At 48.3% G+C, this 15,624-nt stretch overlaps 1 protein-coding gene across 1 annotated transcript in view; it reads right to left on the bottom strand.

Annotated features, from left to right (window-relative positions):
- Positions 1-15,624, bottom strand: part of DRC3 (dynein regulatory complex subunit 3) — a 49,852-nt gene that overhangs the window by 12,120 nt on the left and 22,108 nt on the right. Inside the window, exons 6-8 of the mRNA XM_075559141.1 lie at positions 14,457-14,576; positions 13,795-13,907; positions 11,672-11,846 (exon numbers count right to left, since the gene is read on the bottom strand). Coding sequence (XP_075415256.1) covers positions 11,672-11,846; positions 13,795-13,907; positions 14,457-14,576 — 408 coding nt within the window. The remainder of the gene's footprint in view (positions 1-11,671; positions 11,847-13,794; positions 13,908-14,456; positions 14,577-15,624) is intronic.

The following is a 15,624-nucleotide window of genomic DNA, read 5'->3' as shown; positions in this document are numbered from 1 at the left end:
CAGTGTCCTATGAAAGCTCCGTGTTCCACCTGGTGAGGACTCGCCCAACTGTTTTCCCAGTGGGTGAACCAGCATACATGCCCGACAGCAGAGCTTCCTCCACAACCTTGCCAAACACCTGTGTTTGCTTTGTTTCCATCATTGCTATTCTACCATGAGTGAGGGGGTGTGCCGTGATGGTTTTGATTGGCATCTCCCTAAGGACTAATGTGACGGTCAAAGCACTTGGCTGCTAACCAAAAGGTCAGTGGTTCAAACCCAGCAGTTGTGCTGCAGGGAAAAGACGTGGCAGTGTCCTTCCATAAAGACTGACAGCCTTGGGAACCCTTTGAGGGCAGCTCTCCTCTGTCTTAGGGTCACTCTGAGTCATGGTGGAACCGATAGCAGTGGCTTCAGCTTTACTTGTTGGGAATGACCAATAAGGAGCTCTGGTCAGAGTTGGGCTGCTACCCTAATGGTCAGTGGCTCAGACTCACCAAGAACACGCCCTGTTAGAAAGATGTCTGACGTGTAACGATCACAGCCCGCGAAACTCTTTGAGGCAGCTCTAGTTTTTCCTGCAGAATCCCCACGAGTTGGGGTGGACTCGCTGTCGGCAGCAGTGACTTGATGCCACCGAGTATTTTTTCATGTGTTTGTTGGCCATTTGAATATACTCGCTGGTGAAATGCCTGCTCAGATCTTTTGTCCATTTGTTGGATTGGGCTTTTGTCCTTCTGCGCAATGGCTGTTGCTAGGTGCCGTGCCGCCATCATGGCTGTGGTTATACTAGCAAAATGGTGCAAATCATTTAAAGTTGTGGAGTCTTGCTGTTGTGTTTTGAGAAGTTAACTCTAAACCCTTGGACTTTCCTGAGTAATTGAGGTATCTTCATTAGTGCCCCACCTGAGGACTGCCTGAAAGCCCATACCAGGAGATGTGATCTAGCCGATTCTGTATATCTAATGAGGCCCCAGTTATGACTGTGTAATGACTGAGGGTAATAAAATCTGTGAAGAGATGCTTCCAGAGCTTCCAGGTTGGTGAAGGGGGTGATGTAGCATCTTTGGTACCCTATGGAAGTATTGCTTAGGGAACCCTCGGAGACCTCACCCATGCATCCCTTGCTTAAGAGAATCCTGATTTGTATCTTTTTTGTTATCGTAAACCAAGAATCATAACTGCATACCTTCTGTGGGTTCTTCGAACCACCCCAGCACATTACCAAACCCCGAAGAGTAGGGGAGTCAGCAGGTGAAAGGGAAGCCAGGGAAGGTACCTGAGTTTGAGGTTGGCATCCTGAACAGATAGTGTTAAAACCCCCAAATCAGAGCCAACAGGTTTGAAGTTTGGGGGGGTGTCTCCCCCAAACTTGTAGTTGGAGTCAGATGGATTTGGAACCCTTTTAGCCTATGCAATTTCCCCTAGCCCTGAGTGTCTAGGGTCGGAGAGAGAGAAAGTGCCATTGGGTAGCTGGTGTCAGGGGCGATGAAGTGGGGGTTTGACTCCTCCACACATGATGAGGTTCAGACTTATGTCAATTCTTCTCCACAAACTGTTCTAATGATTGGACTTGGCGGGATGTTTTGAAATGAGAATGTGAGTCCTCCCACTGTATTCTTCTTTTGTAAGACTGCTTTAGCCTATATGGATTATGTACCAATAAAACGAGAGAGAGAGAGAGAGAGACTGCGTTAGCTATTCCTTAAGTTCCCTTGCCCTTCCATATAAAAGTGAACACTGGCTTTTCCATTTCTGCAGAGAAGGCTGTTGGAATGTCTAGAGGGCTGCATTGACTTTACAGATGGCTTTGAGTAGGATGATCTTCATGATATTAAGCCTTCACCCTAGATGGGTTTCAATGGCTGACCTTTTCGAAGTAGATCCCCACACCTTTCTTCCAAGGCACCTCTGAGCAGGCTCAACCCTCCAAGGCTGCTCCTTTCAGTTAGCAGTCAAGCATGTAACTGTTTGTACCACCCACCGACTCCACAACAGGCCCAGCGAAGGACAGATGCTTGGGACGTGAGACAGTCCCAAACTCAGGAGATAAATCAAACCACACAGACCCCAACGAGCAAGTGGAGGCCAGAGGTAAGCAACTGTTTGGCATTAGCGGGCGCTCGCAGCTGGAGAGTGAATGGGGTCTGCGCATCTGAGCATGCTAACAATGCCATCACCACCTACCATCTGTTCCCTAACAAAGGACTCAAGAAACTCAGCTGCCAAGTGACTGCTGGGTACACGGCTTTCTGTGCTGTGTGATCGGGAAGAAGGACTGGGGGACTGAAGGATTCCGTGGAGTGAATGGTGTTGAGCGTAATGGCGACCCCACCTGGAGAAGAACCAAATAGAACCTCCACCTCAGCCTTCTGTGAAAAGGAAGTCCCGATGGAGCAAAGACTTCCATGTCAAAAGTAAGATCGCGAGAAATGCTCATGGGGAAGCAAACCCATGGTAGAATTAAGGTGAGCAGATTGTAACATTGGTAAAGCGGGACACTAGCGGGACACCATTGATAAAACTCATATCCTGGCGAAATAGCCACACGGCAGCCGAAAAACCGTACACCCTAGCTTGTCGTGCATTCTGTCCAAATATCGGGACTTTTTTAAAAAGCCGCAGGACATGGGACAAATTGTTAAAAATCGGAGCTGTCCCGCCAAAAGCGGGACATCTGGTCACCTTCTGTAGATTAAAAAAAAAATCAACCACAGAGTGGAGATGTCCATTGATAAATTCTACTACATAAACAAACCCTCCCATTCCACATGACCAACGGACTGCTGACAAAGCGACAAGATCAAGGACCAACTGGGAGCAGTGTCTGCAGATCCTTCCATGGGTTCTTAATTTATCGAGAGCCCCTAGAGTAAAAATGAGGACAGCAGTCTACAACCGAATATAAAATAAATATAAGAACAAACAGGGCCCAGAAGAAGAAGTAGATACAGTTACACTCTCCCTCTCTCCACTGAGCTCCCCGAAGAGAAAATAAGCACTAAGTCACCTTTCCTGGAACAGCCAAAACCAAAAAATAAGCAAACTCCCTGCCATCAAGCCGGCACGGACTCATAGCGACTCTCCTGGGCGCACTCAGTTGGCAAAGGCGGGGAGGCCTGGTCGGGACCAATAGCTGGTGCAAGTGCGACTACCAATAGGGTCTCCCCGGTTGAGTCAGAGCTACAAAAGGTACCAGCGCACAACTCCACTGCCAGACCTCAGGCCGCAGGTCAACTTTGCACTACGTGATTCACTGAAACACTCTGGGTCGGAGAAAACCGAACCGTCCATCCACGGTAAAGATTTAAATGTAAAGAATAAGACCATGAAACTCTAGACTATGAAGGTTAAAAATAATCTCGGAGTAGAGATATGCTTTCTAAGTATACCCAGAGAAGATCAATAAATCCGACTGCATTCATCGCCATCATAACCCTCAGGTCAGTGCTGACTCGTAGCAACCCGATCGGACAGAGTAGGACTGCCACAGGAGTCCGGAGACGGGACTCTTTCTGGGAGGAGAAAGCCTCATCTTCCTACTGGTGGTTGTGAACTGCTGATCTTAGGGTTAGGAGCCCAGCACATACGCTACCCACTACACCACCCACTACGTTAAAAATCCCCCAAATCCTGCGTGGCAAAAGCCATGCAGACAATGTGATACCACACACACACACACACACACACACACACACACACACACACACTCACACACTCACACACTCCAAAACATTTGTGGAAAAATTCCATGATCTTTTAACTTCATTTTCTCCACAAGCTTTTTGAAGAGCCCACATGTAAAGATGACATATATTGAAAAACATATGTGGTTTGCATAAGATATCAAACATTTACATGCACCCTAGAGTTGGTGCCAACACACGGTGACCCTGTGAACACAACAAAACGCTGCCTGATCCCGTACCAGCCTCACAATTGTCATGATTTTCAAGCCTATGGCTGCAGTCACTGTCAATCACTTCTTTGTCTCAGGCGCTGTACTTTACCAAACATGATGTTCTTTTCCAGGGACTGATCCCTCCTGATAACACGTCCAAATGTTCACTTCTGATTTTTTTTTTCCAAACGATTTTATTAGGACATAATCCAGGCATACCATTCAGTAGTTCAGTCATATCAAGCAGTATTATACAATCGCTACCACAGCATTTCCCAAACATTTCTTCCTTCTTGTACTCCTTGATATCCGCTCCCCCTCGCCCCCTGTCGTACCTCCTAGAAGTCCTTACTCTAGTTATTGTCCCTCTAGATTCTCCCAACCTGGGTGTCATATATGAAAAACATAGAAATTACTCACTTTTAAGATTGATTTGTTTGTTCTTCTGGAAATCATGGTAAGAAATTTTGACATATTTTTTTACTTCCATATTCTTTGCCCATACCATAACTCAAATAAACACACGAATTCTTCTTCGGCCCAGTGCTAACAAGTATATGAGGTGACTCACAGTGGCACGGTTTGGGTTCGGTGCACCTTAGTCCTCAAGGGGACATCTTTTGCTTGTTACCACATTAAAGAGCTCGTTGGGAGCAAATGTGTCCCGTGCAATCCAGTGTTTGACCTCTTGACTGCTGCTTCCCTGAGTGTTAATTGTGGATCCCAGTAAAACCAAATCCTTGACAACGGCAATCTTCTCTGTTTACTATGACGCTCTTTATTTGTCCAGGTGCCACGATTTCTGTTTTCTTAGACTTCATCGTTAATTGCTTCATTTCCTCTTTGCTTTCAGCAAGGCTGTGCCATCTGCACATTGCAAGTTGCTAACGAGCCTTTAATTCGGTGGCAGCATTCTTGCTCATCCAGTCCAGCTTGTCAGATTATCGTAATAAGTGTGTGAAAGCACACAACCCTGGCGCACACTTCCCTTAACTGTCAACCAGTCAGCACCCCGGTTCTGCTTGAACGACCGTCTCTTGCACCTACGCACAGGCTCCATGTGAGTATAATTAGAATGTTCTGGAATCCCAATTCTTCAGAACATTATCCAATGGCTTGTTAAGGTCTGTATAGTAGAAAGCCCTTGCATAGGCAAAACACAAGTAAACACCTGTCTGGTATTGCCTGCTTTTGATGTCACCAATGAGATCCCTTGTTCCTTGTCCTCTTCTGAATCCAGCTTCAATTTCTCGAAGTCCCCTATTGATGTACTACTATAGTAGCTATTTTAAAATTATCTTCAGCAAAATTTTACTCACCAAAGTTTGTGAGATAATTTCTGCACTCTGTTGGGCCACCTGTCATTGGAATGGGCACAGACACGGGTCTCTTCCATTCTGTCGGACAGGGAGCTGTCTTTCAAATTTCTCGACATAGACTAGCGAGTGTTTCCTGTGCTGCATCTGTTTGTTGAAACATTTCAAGACATACTGTCAAATCCTGGCACCTTTTTCCCCACGGGTCCCTTCAGTGTAGTTTTGGTTTCTTCCTTCAATTTCATTAATAGTTGGACATTGACCAGTTCTTAATGGTCCAATGACTCTGTATTCCTCCCACCTTCTTTTGATTATTTCTGGCATCGTTCAATATTTTGAGCATAGACTCTTTCCTATAGATTATCCTGTGCCCCCTGGAGGGATTGCTTGTGTGCGAAGACTGAGTGAACCTTGAGCGTGTACCTATTTGCGTGTTCTAGGAACTTGGAGCAAACACTGAGTTTCAGGAACTTGGAGCAAATGTGCAGACAAAAAGAACTCCCGTCAGGCCAGAATGTGCTTGCAAGTGAGAATGTGCTAGTAATGAATCATGAGAATATGTTGAGCCTGGAGTCACTGTGCCCTAGAATAGCCCTTGCATCTGCACTTTTGTAAACTTTCTCCTTTGGGGGTGCAACTCAAAACTAGCTAGCGGAGAAGCTTGGGAGGGTCTTCTCTCTCTTACGTTCCTCTCTCTTCCCTCACGACTCAATTTCGTGTCTGGAGTAGCACATCCCAGGGAGCTCCCACCTGGCTGGAGTGCTACACTGATACTTCTTCGTCGTCTTGAGAAATGATGAGTGTGTGCTTCCAGCTTGGTTTTCTAACTCTAGATTTTTTAACATTTCCTTACACTGCTGTGATTTCTTGGGCTGTGCTTTGGAAGTTTCTGATCAGCTCGCTTCATCACTTCTTCCACTTATTTTTAGCTACTAGCCATTCAAAACCAAGTTGCAGAGTTTCTTTTGACATCCACTTTGGTCTTTTCTTTTTCTCCTTTTAACGATCTTTTGCTTTCTTCATGCGCGATGTGTTTGATGTTATTTCATAATTAATCTGTCTTTGGTTATTCGTGTCAATGCATCAAATCTATTCTTGAGATGGTTTCAAAATTAAGGTGGGATAAATTCAAGGTTGTATTTTGGCTCTTGTAGATGTGTTAGAATTTTCTTCAACTTGAACTTGTATAGGAGCAATTGTTCCACAGTCAGCCCTGGGCTTTATTTTGACTGGTGATATTGAGGGAGAGGGTATCTCTTTCCACAGGTGTAGTCAATTTGACTCCAGTGTATTCTATCTAGCGAGATCCACATGCATATTTGCCTTTTATGTTGTTGAAAAGGGAGTTTTCAATGATTAACTTGTTGGTCTTGAAAATTCCCACTACATGCTTTCCAGCCTTGATTTTTGTCACCAAGACTCCATTTTTCAGCTACCAATTTTTGTCGTTTCCAATGTTCACATTTTAATCATTAAAAATTATATCAATGCATCTTGATTACATGTGTGACATATTTCAGATGGAAGAAGTTGGTTAAAAAAAAGGTTCAGCTACTTCATGATTGGCTTCAGTGATTGGTGTGCAAACTCGAATCCTGGCACCCTTTCTCCGTCTTCCCTATGTTCACTGTTTCCCTTCATCTTTCTTTCCACTCTCTTCCCGACTTTTGAGCTTTATCCAGGGGAAATTGCTGCCCTTTGGATCTCGTAGCATTGCTTATTCAAATGAGTGCAGACCTCCTGGTGCTATTGTTCACTATATAGTCACTATAGGCCTTTGGCTGAGAGTTGAGCCACAGGGAGAGTGCAATTCCAATCTTGAAGAGTGATGAAGGGTCATAGTCTCTGGAGTTCTACAAGTCTCTTAACAGACCAGTGGACCTGGTGTTGTTTACAAGTTTAAGGCCACATTTTCCTCCCACTCTACTCAGGGCTACCCACTGTAGTCACTTTCAGAGTCAGCCACAGTGGCACCACCTAGTTCTAGTCTCAGGGTGATGGAGGCTGGGGCTCATGTGGTCTATTCATCCTTTGGGCTAATTCCTTATTAACATCTTTGACTTTTTGACTTTTCTTTGCTCCAGATGAGACTAATGTTTGCACCTAAGGTGGACTGTTCACAAGCTTTAAAAGTAAGATGTAGAATATGTTCTTTGTCTTATGTCAATTGACCACCCTGTCTCTCAAGACTTAGTACCTCTGAGCCCCGAAGTGCAGTGACTCATTCCCTCAAAGTGCTTGGTTCTATCTGAGAAGTTTTCAAAACTTTGCCCCCATGTGGTTGTTGCATGGTTCTGACTCATAACAACCCGAAGTACAACAGAAATAAAGAGTGCCTGGTCCTGTCCCATCCTTCCAAATGACCTTATGCTTGAGCCCATGGTTACAGGCACTTTTCCAATCCATCTCGTTGAGGATCTTCCTCTGTTTTGCTGACCTTCTTACTTTACCAAGCATCATGTCCTTCTCCAGGGACTGGCCTCTCCTGGTGACAGGTCCAAAGGACTGAGACAGAGTCTTGCTTCTAAGGAGCAGTCTGCCTGTACTTCTTCAAAGACAGATGAGCCTCTTCTTTGGGCAGTCCATGGTATCCTTGGTATCTTCGGTACCTGTACCGTCATTCCAATGCATCAGTTCTGTTGTGGTCTCTTTTAGCCACTGTCCAGCTTTCACATGCATGTGAAGTGCGTGAAAATACCACAGCTCAGGCCAGGTGCACCTGACTCCTTAGAGCAACGGCTTTGTTCTTTAGCATGTTCAAGAGGTCGTGTTCGGCAGATTTGCCCAATGCAATATATCATTTGATTTCTTTCTCTGTTTATCATGTTGCTGATTATTGGCTTAGTTGTAAAGATTTTCAAATTTTCTTTACATTAAATTTTTATTCCTTACATTGACTTGTAATCCTTACTGATTACCAGTGGATCTTTATCCACAGGAGTTTGAGTCCTCCCTCCTTTTTGCAAGCAAGGCTGTGTCATCTGCATATGGCCATTTGTTTGAGTACCTTCCTCCAATTCTGAGGTAGCATTCTTCTTTATAGAGTCTAGCTTCGCATATTTGCTCAGCATACAAATTGAGTAAGTGTGGTGAATGGATACAACCCTGATGCACATCTGTATCGAATTTAAACTGTGCGGCACCCCTTGTGCTGTTTGATTGCCTGTATCTTGGTCGGTGTGTAAGGCCTTTAAGCACCCATTAAATGTTCTGACACTCCCTTCCCATTCTTCCCAATGTTGTCTGAAATTTGCTATGATCCACACAGTGGAATGTCTTTAGAGAGCCAACAAGACACAGGTAAACAGCTTTCTGGTTTTGCTGCTTTCAGCCACAATTCATCTGACATCAGCAATTATATTCCTGTTCTGTGTCCTCTTCTGAATCCAGCTTGCATTACCAACAGTTCCTTGTTGATGTACTGCTGCAACCATTTAAAATTTTTTCTTCAGTAAAATTTTACTTGTGTGTGATTTTAATGATATTATTTGATAATTGCCACATTCTATTGGGTCATCTTTTAATTTTTTAAATTATTATGGTTTGTGTGTGTGGGGTCACCTTTCTTTGGAGTGGGCAGATATGGATCTCACCCACTTGGTTGGCTGGTGACTGTCTTCCAAATTGCTAGGCATAGAGGCATAGACAGGTGACCACTAGTATTCAAATTACCTGTAGCATCGCTTTCAGTGTCACAGCCACATGCAAGCCATCACAGGATGACAGACTGAGCCTCGTGGATGCTCTCCTTCACTCATCGATATATTTGTGCACATGTTTCTGTCGCGCTAGATACATGTCATTGTTGAGTCAGTCCTAAGCTAGCGTGATGTCATGTGTGCAGAGTAGAACTGTTTCTAAAATTTCAAAGCTGTGACCTTTTGGAAGTAGATGGTCAGGCCTCTCTTCTGAGTTGCCTCTGGGTGGGTTTGAACTGCCAATCTCTTGGTTAGTCTTGAGCATGTAAGTGGGTGCACTACCTGGGGACTCCATAGAGACACAGAGATGTTGCTGTTGTTATGTGCTGTCAGGTTGATACCAACTCAGAGTTGGTGTCTGAGTTGGTATATGGGACCCTATATGACAGAATCAAAGTGTCCCATAGAGTTTGCTACGCCATGGTCATTACAGGAGCAGGCCTTTTATTCTGAAGAGAGGCTGGTGGGTTCAAATAGCTCATCTTTAGATTAGCAGTCAAGTACTTAACTACTGCACTACCAGGGTAGTTTATATAGAAACATGCATATCTCTCTTTCTACATGATCTCCAGCAAGTGCGCCTGGAGAAGTGGGTGAGACTGGAGTGGCCTGACATTCCCCCATCTACATTTTCAAGTCTGTGCCATGTGCATGCATTACCTGTCCAAGACCAGTGTGCTTGGGCAGAACATCACTGTCACTCCCTTCCCACTGGTGGTACATGGACCATACTGAAGGTTCCTGAGGGGGTTACCTACAGTTTACAAATGAGAAAACTGAGGCCAAGAGACTAACGGGTCTTTGGGTTGTCTGCTAGGGTCTATGTGTGCCACATAGCGTCATGTGTCTGCACCGTGACAAGCAGCAGGTGTGTGGTTATTGATGTCAAAACGCCATTTCTGATTCATGGTGACCAAAAGCACAAGCCAATGAAAACCTGTCTGGTCCTGCATCACCCTCAAAATACTTGCTGCATCTGAGTCCATTGTTGCAGCCAACGTCGACCCAGAGTTAACCTGCTCAGAGTCTCCTTTTCACTGACCCGCTATCAAGCATGAAGTCTTTCTTCGGGGACTTGTCCCTTTTTATCACATGTCCAAAATATGTGAGAGGAAGTCTCACCATCCTGGCTTCTAAAGATCATTGTGGCTGTACTTCTTCCAAGACAGACTTGTCTGTTTTTCTGGCAGGCCCGACTGGGGGATGCATTCAGTATTCCTCACTAACCACTGTTCTTTGCTCTTCCTCATTCAGCCCAGCTTTCGCATATATATGAAGCAAATGAAAAGACCAAGCCTTGGGTCAGGTGTAGCTTAGTTCTCCAGGTGAAACTTTTATTCTTTAACACTTTAAAGAGGTCTTTTGTGGAGATTTTCCCAATGCAATACATCATTTGATTTCTTCACTGATGTGTCCATTGTAGCATTGATTGTGGACCTAATTAAAATGACAACCTTGACAACTTCAATCTCTTCTTCATGTATCACAATGTTGTTTATTGGCCCACTTGTGAGGGGTTTTGTTTTCTTATGTTGAGGTGTAATACATATTGAAGGCTGCAACCCTTGATCTTCATCAACAAGGCTTCAAGTTCTCCTCATTTTCAAGAAGCAAGGTTGTGTTACCTGCATATAGCTCAGATTCTCTGATTATTTGCTGGGCATATAGTTTGAATAACTTTGGTAGAAGGACACATGTCTGACACATCTTTCCTGATTTTAAATTATACAGTATCCCCATCCTGTTTGAACACCTGCCTCTTGGTCTACATATAAGTCATACAGGAGCACAAGGAAGTGTTCTGGAATTCCCATTCTTCTCAAGGTTGTCTGTAGCTTGTTGTGATCCACACACTTGAATGCCTTTGCATAGTCAGTGAAACACAGGTAAACATCTGCCTGGTATCTTCTGCTTTCAACCAAAAATAGCAATGATATCCCGTATTCCCCCTCTTTTTCTTAATATTAAAATATTTTATTGAGGGCTCTTATAGCTCTTATAATAATCCATACATCAATTGTATTAAGCACATTTGTATACATGTTGCCATCATTATTTTCTAGGCTTTTATTTTCTATTGAGCCCTTGGTGTCAGCTCCTCTTTTTCCCACCCACCCTCATGGCCCCTTGATAAATTATCAATGATTTTCATAGCTTACACCAACCGCTGTCTCCCTTCCCCCACAGTTAATGAACAACAGAATCCACCTCCTTTTCGTAATCTGGCTCTGCCAACCCCATTGTCCTGGATGCCCTGTCCAAGGCACTACAGTGCACTGTGTGCAACTAGTGGCCCAGTTATCTCCCTCCTGGGGTCCCAGTCTGATGGCGATGGTGGGTCCCCTGTCTGTTGAATAAATGAATGAATAGTAATTGTATTAGTAGTTGCAGTACTAATGATGCTATTGCTGTTACTGATGATCAGGTAGTAAGGGTAGGGCCATCATCTCCCCAAGGACACTGTGAACTTTTGGAAAGGAGACCCCCAGGGCCCCTAGTTAAGCTCAGTCACAGTGCAGGGAGGAGCTGTGGTTAGGGGGTGGGATGAAGCTTTTCCACTGACTAGTCCTGTGATCTCTCTCACCAGAGATAATGGCCCCTGGGCCTCTGGGGCTACCAGGGCACATGAGTTGCAGACTCTTGGGTAGGACCAGCTACTACAGGGCCAGTCAGGGTGGTGTGCCCGGCGTCCTAGAGGACAGGGACCTAGGGTTGGGGACTCAGTCCTGGTGGTGGGGGCAGGGACAGGGACAGGATCCGAGAGGTGCAAGGCCTACCAGCTGGTGCTGCTCCTCAAACTCTGCAATCCTCTGCTTGCCCTGCTGCTGGTTCTCCTGGATGGCCTCTTGGATGCATTCATTGAAGGTGTCGATCTCCACTTTCCGCTTCTCCTGCTGTTTCAGACCGTACTGGAAAATGTTCACGCAGATGATGACAAACTTGCCCTTGTAGGTGAAAGTGGCTGTCAAGGAGACTCACGTGGACTGAAGCGTAGACTGGGGAAAGCTGCATGCATCTGTATCAGCACCCGCCCCGCCCTTCCAGCACAGAGCATGCACGGGTGGGTTCTAGAAGCTTGTGCTCTGGTCCATTTGCCTGATAAGGAAACGGAGGGTGGGGGCCGGGACCAGCCCAGCCGTGACCTTGAGCTGGAGTCTTTCTACCCTCTGCCTGAGGAATTTGAGAAATGGGTGGTGCGTGGGAGTAGGCAGCAGAGCAGGAAGACCCATGTGGAAAAGGGCTCCTGAGAAGCCCCAGGGGACTGAGCACCTCGAGGGGTTGTCTCTGGGATATAATCCAGATCACCTCCACCAAGGCCAGCCTGGGGTGCTGCAGGAGTCTGGTGGGGGCGGATAGGCCACAGATCTCAAGGCGGACAGACAGGGTTGAGTCCTGACTGCCACTAGCCCTTGGAATCAGCCTGGTGAGTTGCCATCTTCTCCGGCCCTCAGTGTCCTTTGCTGCCACCTGACATCCTGGAGGAGGAGGCATCACTGAGGCCAAGAGGGTCAGGTCAGTCTGCAGGGATGGAAAGTGAAGCTTGGATAGGTGAACTGACTTGCCCGGAGGCACCCAACCATAGTGTGCTATATCTACGATTCAAATGCGGGTCTGGTCACCAGATGGAAGGTGGCAGAGCCCGGCGACAGTGCAGGCTGACTGGCCAGATAGGGCCCTGGCCATCCTCACCACGTCTCCTCCTGTTTCACCTCCACGCGGTGGGAACGAAGTCACCAGGCTGGTGCATCTTCCGCAAACAGAGAGCAAAGAGTCAGGTCCTAGGAGTGACTGTTGTCTTTGAACTGATGACCTTGTGGTTAGCAGTTGCCACCGGGGGTCCTGAGTCAGGTCCTTACTGAAGAGCCAGGGCACCAACTGATAACCTTCAGGGCATTACGATGGCCCAAGCGCCTGGGGTGTGGCATGTGGGGAGAAGACTCTCAGGAGAAGCTCATGGTTGGGAAGGATTGTTAACTCCATTGTACTCAGCCAGTGAGGACCCTGGGGAGGGGCTTGAGAAGGGAGGGGATAAAATGCTTGCAGGGAGGCTGTGAGATGAGCTCCCCCTTTTTCCCCGATTTGTCTCTGGGCTTGGAGGCCTGAGTTTGGACAATCAAGCAATACAAGCCTCTCTCTCACTACGTGGGTTCCTTGAGCATCCTTGGGTTAAAATCCTGTGATGGCGCCTTGGTAAACTGATAAAGGAGAAGGCAGTCCATCCCAGTCCTCTCTGGAGACCCGTGTGGTTTGGCCCCAGCAGAGGGTTTATTTTGATCTGCCAGTTACCATGAGGAACCAATAAGGTGTCTGGGATTTTGATGTTTCTCACCAGGCTCCTGCCCCCTGCTGTTATGGCTTATAGAATGCGGGGTCTTTAAGAGTGAGTCTCAATCTAGCAAGGTACAGACCCATTTTGGGAAAGAATACAGCTTTTAGGACTCCGGCCAAGGTTCAAACCCCAGTTTCGAACTGCCTGACTCTGACAGACTCTGGCTTCCTGACTATAAAGTAGGATGGGTCAGAAGGCCTCTGTCCGGGCGGGGGGTGGGGGTGGGGGTTGATGGGAAAGGGGGACGTTTGAGAAAATGACCAAGAATGTATGTGAAGCACACTGCAGGACAAAGTGACACATGGAGGGGGGCCACCGCACAGTGTTTTCACCGCCCCGACCTGGGGACCGGCCATCCAGGCTTGGACTTCGGTGCCATCAGACAGCATTGTGCCCCGTCTCAATCGTGTCGTGGCTACACTGCTCGGAAGTGGCGACGGCCCCTCCCAGGCTCTCACGGGGGAGATGAGCAGGCTGCGGTCCCGAGAGGCCAGGACTTGCCCGCGGCAGGGCGGCCGCACAGGGACCCTGGGTTCAGCCGGCAGTGGCAGGGGGAGCTTGAAAGGATATACCCCGAGGAGCTCGCTGACACCAGGAAGATAGGACAGCTTGTTGCCCTCCACATCCTCCGAATACATGCTGTCAAACAGGAAGGACCCATTAAGGTGTTCGATGAACCCGGCCTGAGAAGAGAAGCACGGCCTCAGTGGCTCCACTGCTTCCCCCACTGAGCGCAGCCACGCTGGGATGGGTGGGGTTTTCAGGAGGAGCGGGGTGCTCGCAGGGCGGGGCTTAGTATGACTGCAGATTGCTCTCAGACCCTGCCTCTGGGAGCAATCGGGCTGCAGACAGAGGGAGGGCTTACTGGTAGGAGGGTACTTGCTGACCTGGAGGCATGCCATAGAGGGCAGTCCTGGGCTCCAGGCAAGGCGTGCCTCTGACAGATGGACAGAAGGCATGAAGCACACTCCCTCCAGCTGAGAGGCAGAGAGGCGAGCCTGGTGGGGTGAGGTGGGCAGGCTCACCAGGCCCTGGGGCAAGAGGAGTTTAAGCGGACCCAGGCATGGCGGAGCGGCATCCATGCTTTCAATCGAAAGGTGAGTTTTCAGGGTCCCAGCGGTCCCTGCAGACTTGGTCTGATTCCGTGGATGCTCTCTGCTGGGCACCTCTGAGCCAGGGCCAGCGAGGGTGTGTGTCAGCGCAGAGGCCAGCTAAGGATTCCCGTAGAGTACCTTGTGTGACTCCAGCTCCTCCCTCTGGGCCTTCGCCTCCTCCTCTAGGGCCTGTGTCTGGTTCTCTCGGTGCTTGAGCTCATAGATGGAATACTGGTATTTCATCTCTGCCAACTCTTTCTGCAGGTTGGGGGGGGGGGTGCTGTGATCAGATGGCTTTGGCCCCTCAGCCTTCTGCGAGCCTGACATCGCACTAGGTGGACTCTAGGTGACAGGGCCCCACGAGGGAGTGGATGTTCTCCCTAACTTATCTTTAGGGTCGCTCCTGTACCTTAAAACAGATGTCCTATGGTTTTTTCCCCCAAACACCTCTGTGACTAGGCCCAGCTTTCTAGATGGGACACCACAGTGACGACAGAAGTAAAACCCTGAGTCAAGTTTTCAGTAGTCAGAGCCCTGGTCTCTTGTGCCGTTGCAGGAGAGGGGGCCCGTGGTCCGCGCAGGGCCAGCTCTCTGACTCTGCTATCCCCATGGGCTGCCTGAGGAGCCGCCGCCGCTGCCAAGGGACACCTGGGAGGCACTCAGCTGCGCTGGGGCCCAAGCCCACTAGTGGCAAGGCAGAGATGGGCTGGCCTCAGTCCCCTCAGCAACCCCACCGCGTCTGATCTGCCTTCCCTGGTGGTACGGTGAGAGGAGCAGCAGGCTGTGCAGTCTGCAGTCCTGGTACTGGGACCTGGTACAAGGGACCCCCACCATGCTGCTGCCCGAGACTGTGTGCTTTCACTGGCCTCCCCCCACGCCCAGGTGGGAATGCCCTCAGGCAGATCATACTGCCAACAGAGCCCCAGCGGAGAGGCCATGTGAGGGGCCGGATCGACAAGGGCATGGGCAGCCCAGGTGGCAGACTTAGGAGAAGCCAGCAGAGACAACGAGGTGGGGACCCGCTTTGGTCCCAGCCTTCAGCTGCTCCATGACTGAGTCCTGAGCCCCAGTCCCTGATGGTGGTGAGGGCAGGGTCCCCATCACAGGCGGGGCAGAGTGAGGAACAGTGCAAAAGCTGGGTGTGTGGCTGTGCCAGCCGGCCAACCCTGCTGGCGGTTAGCAGTTGGTGCCCTCAGTTTCCTCATCTGGAAAAGCAGGCATTGCAACTGCCGGGAGAGGCCCTGCGATCGTTCAAGCGGGAGCTTCCACAGCAGTGACCCTGGGGACTCGGGGGAATGGTCCTGAC

This window comes from Tenrec ecaudatus, chromosome 10 (genome assembly GCF_050624435.1).
Source record: "Tenrec ecaudatus isolate mTenEca1 chromosome 10, mTenEca1.hap1, whole genome shotgun sequence".
Taxonomy (NCBI): Eukaryota; Metazoa; Chordata; class Mammalia; order Afrosoricida; family Tenrecidae; genus Tenrec; species Tenrec ecaudatus.
Note: the sequence above shows the minus strand (reverse complement) of the source record. Positions and strands in the feature narration are given on the sequence as shown.